The sequence below is a fragment of the Adiantum capillus-veneris genome, chromosome 2, assembly GCF_014529385.1.
Source record: "Adiantum capillus-veneris isolate H3 chromosome 2, ASM1452938v2, whole genome shotgun sequence".
Lineage (NCBI taxonomy): Eukaryota > Viridiplantae > Streptophyta > Polypodiopsida > Polypodiales > Pteridaceae > Adiantum > Adiantum capillus-veneris.
In genome coordinates, this window is record NC_140932.1 from 168,036,410 (window position 1) to 168,045,643 (window position 9,234).

Consider the following 9,234-nt stretch of genomic DNA (forward strand, 5'->3'; position numbering starts at 1 on the left):
TGATGTTAAGATAAATCACAATGTGGGAAATTGTCCAAAACTTCTTGTAATATATACGTCGGGGTTTGAATGCTTTAATTGTCCTATTTTGATCTTTCGCATGAACCGTTTTTCCAAACAAGTTCTGTGTGTGTGTGTGTGTGTGTGTGTGTGTGTGTGTGTGGGGCTGGATGAATAGAGAATGCTATGCTATATTTTATATGTGCAGGATACGGAAGCTGAAGGAGGAGGTGGAGTCGCTGTTCATGGAAATCATCGAGGGTCGCCGGGCAGCAGCACTGCAAGCCATGGCAGGACATATTGATGATGAGGATGGGCAGCAGAAGAATGATTATTATGGGCAGGACCTGTTAGGGCTGATGCTGGCAGAGATGGAAGCGGCCAAGCTAGAAGCTGCGCCTCCACTGCGCGGCCAGCGTCGTCGGCGTCAGCAGCTGGGCCGGATGTATACCTCTCGGCAGCTAATGGACGAATGCAAGACTTTCTTCTTCACCGCCACGAGACGACGTGGCTGTTGCTGACATGGACGTTCATGCTCTTGGCCTCCAACCCCACTTGGCAGCATCGTGCCCGCCAGGAGGCTCTGCTCTTCCTGCACCAGCATGGCGACATGCCCGACTTCGACATGCTTAGCAGGCTTAAAGTGGTAAGCACTGTCACACACACACACACACACACACACACACACACACACACACACACACACACACTTACACACACACACACACACACACACACACACACACACACACACACACACACACACACACACACACACACACACACACACACACACACACACACACACACACACACACACACACACAGAGAGAGAGAGAGAGAGAGAGAGAGAGAGAGAGAGAGAGAGAGAGAGAGAGAGAGTCTACTTAGCTTTCAAGCATAAATTTTTCCTTTGGAGGATTTGGACAGGGGGCCGCCCTCTTGGAGAGCACTTAGTAGGAAAGAGGATGTCTGCAACTAGAAACAACTAAACACCTGTTTCGGAATTGCCCTGTACTACATGCTTTGCCTGGTGGGGATGTTTATATGATATATATATCTTTTATTGGAAGATTAAAGTTACAAAGTTCATGCTTTTATTTGGTACAATCCAAACTTCATCCCTGGCTTGGACTTGTATATGTATTGGTTTTCTCAGAGTATGGATGCTTTCTTTTTTGTGGATTTCCAGAAACTCTGCTTTGTTTGATGGGCACAACTTTTGCAGTCTCGCTTTGATGATGAGAATGGGCAGCAGAAGAATGATTATTATGGGCAGGACCTGTTAGGGCTGATGCTGGCAGAGATGGAAGCGGCCAAGCTAGAAGCTGCGCCTCCACTGTGCGGCCAGCGTCGTCGGCGTCAGCAGCTGGGCCGGATGTATACCTCTCGGCAGCTAATGGACGAATGCAAGACTTTCTTCTTCACCGACCACGAGACGACGTGGCTGTTGCTGACATGGACGTTCATGCTCCTGGCCTCCAACCCCACTTGGCAGCATCGTGCCCGCTAGGAGGCTCTGCTCTTCCTACACGAGCATGGCGACATGCCCGACTTCGACATGCTTAGCAGGCTTAAAGTGGTAAGCACTGTCACACACACACACACACACACACACACACACACACACACACACACACACACACACACACACACACACACACACACACACACACACAGAGAGAGAGAGAGAGAGAGAGAGAGAGAGAGAGAGAGAGAGAGAGAGAGAGAGAGAGAGAGAGAGAGAGAGAGAGAGAGAGAGAGAGAGAGAGAGAGTTTACTTAGCTTTCAAGAATAAAGTTTTCCTTTGGAGGATTTGGACAGGGGGCCTCCCTCTTGGAGAGCACTTAGCAAGGAAGAGGATGTTTGCAGCTAGAAACAACTAAACACGTGTTTCGGAATTGCCCTGTACTGCATGCCTTGCCTGGTGGGGATGTTTATATGATATATATATCTTTTATTGGAAGATTAAAGTTACAAAGTTCATGCTTTTATTTGGTGCAATCCAAACTTCATCCCTGGCTTGGACTTGTATATGTATTGGTTTTCTCAGAGTATGGATGCTTTCTTTTTTGTGGATTTCCAGAAACTCTGCTTTGTTTGATGGGCACAACTTTTGCAGTCTCGCTTTGCCTAGGAAGCTCATCAGGGATAAGTTGTTTGAAGACAGCCTAGACCCCGAGAGAGAGAGAGAGAGAGAGAGAGAGAGAGAGAGAGAGAGAGAGAGAGAGAGAGAGAGAGAGAGAGTACCCATTAAAGCAAGGTATGAAACATCTAACATGCTTGACGTTAAATCCTGGAAACTTGTCTGCTCTAAGTTGGTATAGAATGACATAATTAGGTACACTGGGAATTCTCTAGGGATTGAAAGTTTTCTTTGACAAAAGATATTCATAAAACCCCTCTACACACTATGAATTAAAGGACCGCTTTTATTCCATAAACCTGTACTTAAAATAAATAAAAAAATCACTTTTACACGTTCCCTCTTGTATATACAATTTTTTAACACTTTGAAATATAAAAACCCCTCCAACCAAACTCACGTGCTACACTTATATATTTTAAGGTGAACCCTTGGCCTTCTGACCATAAGGTTGTAAATATGGCCAAGGGTTCTATTTTACTATATATTGTAAAATGAAAAGAAAACTTGATGAATTGTGGGTCTTTTAAGGAGATCATCAGCTATATTAGAAAACTACTTAAGACTTGGGGCAAAAGCATCAAGACAACGATGCTGCCTGACTCTATTGTTCTTTGGAACTATTTTTGAAAGCTCGAAAACAAAAAGTAGTGGATGTCATAGATATTTGATATTGTATATATAACAGTAAATACATAAAGAGTTCTTCTCATGTACTAGTACATGGCTGTGGTCCTATAAGTTATGACCTAATGTGTTTCTAAAATAGTCTTGTGTTTCATCGAGCTAATTGAGTATAAACATAACTTGGGATGTAAGTTGGAGGACATATCTACTTTGTTTGAAGCAGGTGAGTGTTATCAGGTTCAAGAAAGAGTATCTCAAAGCTTCTTAGAGAAAGCAATTTGTAGCTAGTGGCCATACTTTGTACAAATACAATGGACATGCAATTATACAATTTTCACTTATTGAGCATGACCGTGTGAAAGCACCAAGGGCCTTTGAAAGGGAACAATCTGATCTAGCACTAATTGATATAAATGATTGAGCACACTACAAGAGATCACTTAAATTAATTTCAGATTTTTGACGTGTAAACAGTGCACACCGATGTGCAAGTCGATGTCTATACCGGTGCGTATACCGACGCTTGTATCGATACACATACTGACATCTACATCGGTGAATCCTGCAAAAATAGAACCGCAAGTTTCTCTTGCGTATTTTGCGCCTTTCTTCTCTTCCTCTCTTACCCTCCTCCTCCTCACTTTCTGTAGATCTGCTACCTCACGATTTGTTGGAGTTGAGATTTTCACTTGTATGCTGCTCCCCATCAACAAGGTAAGCTTCTTTTCAAGTTTCCTTGTGGATTTGTTTACTTTTGTGTTTTGTGTAACATAGTGTGTGTGTGTGTGTGTGTGTTTGCAGGTTTGAGAACATTTTGCCAATTGTTTCTTGCTCAAATTATAGGCCGCATGTGAGTGCTTTAACATTCTTTTTTGTTGCATACACAAATACACACACACACACACATTGACATAAAAATACACGCAAGTAAATAAAAATGCACATTATGCAGTATAAACACACTATATATGACGCATACACATTTTTTAATTCAAATTTTTTGTTTATTTTGTAAATAATATTAATTAAAAATCATCATCAACTAAAAAAGATAACGATATTTTATCATTAAAAGAAAGATATATTTTGATTTATGTTATTTTATAATGATTTTTATTATTTTTTAATAAATAAATTTAGAAATTAAAAAATTATATTACTATTTTTGTAATTGAGACTTATCGTAGGCTATTCGATTAATTAGGTTTAGTCCTTTAACACTAACTGTTTAAGTAATAAGTGGTTTCATCGCTTAGGATTGGTTCGCATTTAGATCGATGAAGGTTAGACGTAGCTTAATTAGAGCGCTTAGTTGCTTATGTACTAAATTGTTTAGCCGGACCCGCTTAGTCCTACACACGGCTCGTCTAGTTTTGTTATTTGGTCACTTAGCGATTTAGGGCTAGTCGTGTAAGTTTAATTGGTATTCAAACAGTTTACTAGGGCTCGCCGCTTAAAGGTAACCGCTTAGGTCTTTAATCGCTTACCGCTCAGGACGGACTTCTTCGTATTTAGATCGTTGAAGGTTATACGCTTAGGGCTAACCGCTTAGTGTTAGCAGCAAAAGGACTTCAACAAACGAAGTAAAATAACGCAATTGGACTACAATAGCGCACATAGATTTAAAAAACGCAAATAGATTTCAATAACAAACTTATGTCAAACCGTGCAAGAGTGACCATTTCTCTCTTGCATGTATTTACTTAATAGACTTCTTGAATGGTCAAAGTGAGTACAAACTGGCCGACCGGTCATAAATGGCCAAAGCTTATAAAAGAGCACTTGAATAATAGAATGTATATGAAATATATATCCGTTTACATAGGCCTAGATTGGTAAAGTCTTTTCCACATGTCAGCTACAATAAGTAGTAAAATATCAATTCCATTACATACCTCTTTGTTGGGAAGCACTATCCTCCAGTTGCAAAGATAAGAATTTGCAAACTATATTGGTCAAAGATAGTGATTAGTATTTTGTGTTAGAAACATCTCATAATAAAAATAAATAAATTATTAAACCAAACAACGTTATTTATGCATGTCGTCATCTATATAGTACCTATTCTAGTGTCCCATACCACTAGAATATGCAGTATATTGTGAGGTCCCCACCCCGCCGTCTCAAACGGCGGATCTGATGGTAAACCTGGTGGCCACTAGATCTATAGTGGAAGCAAACAAAGTGGTTCAGGGTTCATCTAGCGGACAATCTCTCATCACAAAGTGAGTTGAGTTCGAGCCTACTATCAACGCGATTAGGACTAGTTCAACATTGGAAATAGAACATGCCGAGCTAAATTTTCCTAGTAGACATTCTTTCCTATTTCAAACAGTATATCCATCAACCGTTCTTTCCTACTTAGACTTTAATATACAATTGAATTAAAATGCCGAGGTTTTCGTCGGATTTGTCCTACATGTTAGGGATATGCTCTTTCCACCTAACTTATCATAGCAATGTTAAATTAAAACAACTTGAATGAAAATGTGACCTACCTCCCCACTTCCTCGTCAATGGGCCCGTGAGATGGCCGGTACTTGGTCGTCCATGGGAGCTTTTCCCTTTACCATTCACGTTGCTTCTTCCCGCCTCGCGGTCGTGGGTACCACCGAAGCGAGTTCTCTTAACCGGGGTCATTTTATACTCACTAATTAATTGACAACTTGGAGAAAAGAACTAATGTCCGAGAGTACTATAACAATCAAGATGACAGATTAGAATCACTGAACAATCACTCTTGTACGAGGGGTTAGATTTTCTTTAAGACATAGCAATTTTAGGGATAACACCTTACTTGTTCTATGGGAACTGGCTCTAAAATTTAATACTTAGCTTAGGTTATTAAGAATTTCAGATTTTTACTAATTATATTACTAGAGAGGTGAATTAGACATGCTTAATCACCTTGCTAAAGTAAGTAGAGAAATGTAAAATCATCATATGCATAGGTGAGAGAATATTCCCTTCCTAGTGGATTAATGACGGATCAATATTCCTTAATTACATCCTAATCTATGAATAAATTGAATCCAACTTAGTTACTCCAATTTTGTGGTAATAGAATGAAATTGACCAAATCCACATCATTACTGGCTTGACAATTAATTACTATGCTGACTAGCGGGAGATTTCTTCTTACTAATCATGCATTTATCTATGATTAGGAGAGATTGATGGCTTGCATAATTAAACTATTGGATGATGATTATGTAATAGAATAATGATATGGAGAATTAGAGAGCAGCTATTAAGAAATATAGCTATGATTAAGCATCATAGTTGAGGAATCAAGAGAATGATGGAGAGATTTGCAGCAAAACATAAATTAAATCGATATTATCGTGATTAGGGGTTGAAAATCTACTCGAATTTCTTATCCAATGGAGTTCTCAAGATGAAAATTGGGTAGCACTTCCTCCTTTGCTTCTTCTCCAAAACTATGTGTGCCGGCAACATCTCCCTAAGATGTGTGTACAAGTGTGTGTGTGTTGTGTGAGCACACTCTTAATAGGCCTCTCCATGCTCAAAATCGACCTGGCTTGCTATTTGCATCTGAGAGCTACTCCACTTATGCATGGCAAGTCCAGTTACATGCCTACCAAGTTTCCAGTTAGTTAGTGTAACTGACTCTCACAATCACTCTCAAGCATGGAAACTCTCCACAACTCCCAAAAGAAGAGAGGGCGCCCCTAGCTACTAAAGCAAGCTCTGAGTGGCCTGAGACCTGTTCCACACAGCCTCGACCCCCGGTGCCTCCACGCACAACCTTAGGAAATTTTGGTTTTAGCCTAAAACGGGCCATACGAGTCGGATTTTAATGTCGTAAATTGCTATACTAAGTTCTAACTAAGGTATATCTATCCGAATACCTGCCATATTTAGCAACCTTGAGGTCCGAAAATGTATTTTTTTCAAATTCGGGGATCAGGATCAGTCTCGTCTTGAAGCTCCCCCCTTCTGGCGACAGTTCCCCTTGAACACAGCCCTATCCTCGATGTTTTCCCACGACAGAATCACCTCCCTCAGCCTTCAACATTTTTGTCATAGCCTTGCAGCGTTTTACTAACGCTAGGCTTTGCATCAGATTAGCCGATTTCAGCCCTTCCAGAGCAGCGTTATTCAATAGGTGTTCCTCAGCTTGGCATCGTTTTAGCAGGTGCAATTCAGTATAAAAATGTAGCTTAGCAGACACAGCACTTCAGCGTTTTTGTCTCTAGCATGACCCCCGACACAAACAATCATTTTCAGCCAGTAAAGCAACAAGAAAAATAGTCATTTTCAGCCTCGAAACAGCCACCGAATTTAGCCCATAGAAGATCACAGTTTCCATCCACACGAAGTCGCCGTCGTCATCACCGTCGTCGTCATCGGCATAGTCCCATTGCATATGCATTGTACACCTTTGTGCAATCAAAGTTAGACCACTCTCGCCGACAAGAGTGGGGCCTTTGGAGGAGGGTTTTACAACCTCTCGGTGTCGTATCTCTTCTCTCTTCTTCTCTCAGTCTCATTCACTTGCACGCACAATATCCACTCACTTTGTTCCTGACCACAACACTCTACAAGACGGAAAGCTCTCTCTTTCCTAAAGAACTAAACAGAACCTTGAGCAATAAAGATCACTAATCTTGAGAAAATACAACATTCATTCCGCTGCACCTAACATTGGTATCAGAGCTTTGGAAGTGTTCTGCATTACTCGAAGAAAGAACCACAAGAATTTTTTTGCTTGTTGCAATCGCACGAACCCAAGTTTACTTGGGCGTGGCGATTCTTAATCGTGTTTTGTAAAAGTGTGACAGGAATCCCAAGAAAGAAGGGCTTGTCCAGCCTCCCCTTGTGTCTTTTTTTACTCATTGAGAGCGGACGGTGCACTTAGCACGGCCGACCAATCGATGTGAGGTGGGAAAAAGCAACCTTGGTGTGAGCGCAAGGCCGCCAAGGGGTGCGTCCGCAAAAAGGGTAGAACTCGGGTGAAGAGAAGATCCTTCTCCAACGCGATTTGCAAGCGAAAGAAAACCTCAAGACCCTCAAGAACTCAAGAACCTCAAGAATCCAAGACCCTCAAGAATCAAGAACCTCAAGAACCCAAGTTCCTCGCGAGCTTAAGACCCCAAGATCATAGTGCATGGTCGTCACCCGAAGCGGAATGGATACTTCGCATACAGGTGATGAGCATGAGAGAGGCGACGGAGACTCGTCCCCACCCGAAGATGATTTCTTCAACCCTCCCCCTTCGCCATCTACGCCAGACCCTGTGGAGTCAATGATGAAGCAAATGATGGCCATGATGGATAGACAAGAAGACAAGCGCCTTGCTTTAAAACGCGAGCGCTACGCAAGAAATAAACAAAAGAACTAAGGAAGAAAGAAGCGGCAGCACAAAACGCAGCATTGGAGGCCAATCGTGCCGCTCATAGGTTGGCTTTGGAGATCGAGCGTGAAGTTCATAGATTGGCTTTGGAGGTCGAGCTTGAAGTTCGACGAGAGCTATGCACTCAAGAATTGATTGCCCAAGCCCTAGCCTCGAAGACCGAACCACCCCAAAGATCGTGGGAGCTCGTCAAGTGGCGCAAGCCACGCCGCAGTTTCCAACCATCCAGTTATAGAAAAGTTGATTTTCAGTAAGTATGATGGTAAGATGGATGCTACTGTTATTCATTCTTGGTTGCATCAATTTAATGCTTATTTTGCGACAACTAAGAAGACAAGCAATAGCAAAGTTTTGATGGCAGCTATGTACCTTGCCGGTGATGTACCTTGCCGGTGATGCCATTAATTAGTACCACACATGGCAAGAGGCACAGCTAGTTGCGCACCTAGAGGCAGCCGACGATTTCACTCCCCTCTCTTTTAGTTGGGCTGATTTCCAAGACAAGCTCAAGGCGCGGTTCATGCCACCTTAGTACCTTGCATGATTGAAGGACGATTGGCGTGCTCTCAAGCAAAGTGGTATGCCGGTTATGTCTTTTTCTAATCGTATTTTGCAGGTAGGTACCCAACTACGCATGTCGGATGATGAGCGCAAAGAGGCTTTACTCTTTGGATTGGACGAGTATATCAAGTACGATGTCAAGGTATTCGATCCAATCGATCTCAACAAGGAGGTAGCGATTGCTCTCGCACACGAGATGAAGCTCAACAAAAGTACCTCGCAGACTTCTCAGAACCCGCAGAACGGTAAGAATGGTAAGAATGATAACTCTTCTTCTAACCAATCTACCAACAGTATCTCATCAAAGAATTCTTTCAATGAGTCTCAGGGTAAGGCTAACACAACTGCTAAACCTAAGCTTACTCCATATGAAAAGGTAGCACAAGGAATTGTAGGAGGATACATCACTTCAGAAGAACAAAGCACTTATTCTAAGGAAGGTCGTTGTTTTCATTGTCACATTAAGGGTCACATAAAACGAACATGTCCTAAGCTTGAATCAAATGAATCTAAAGAACCCACA

The 9,234-nt window shown here is 41.9% G+C and overlaps 1 protein-coding gene across 1 annotated transcript; it reads left to right on the forward strand.

Annotated features, from left to right (window-relative positions):
- Positions 1-200: 200 nt before the first annotated feature.
- On the forward strand, positions 201-633 carry LOC147464033 (cytokinin hydroxylase-like). Its single transcript, XM_086530021.1, is given in 3 exon segments — positions 201-492; positions 495-521; positions 524-633. Coding segments are annotated over 3 exon segments (429 nt in total).
- The last annotated feature ends 8,601 nt before the right edge of the window (positions 634-9,234 follow it).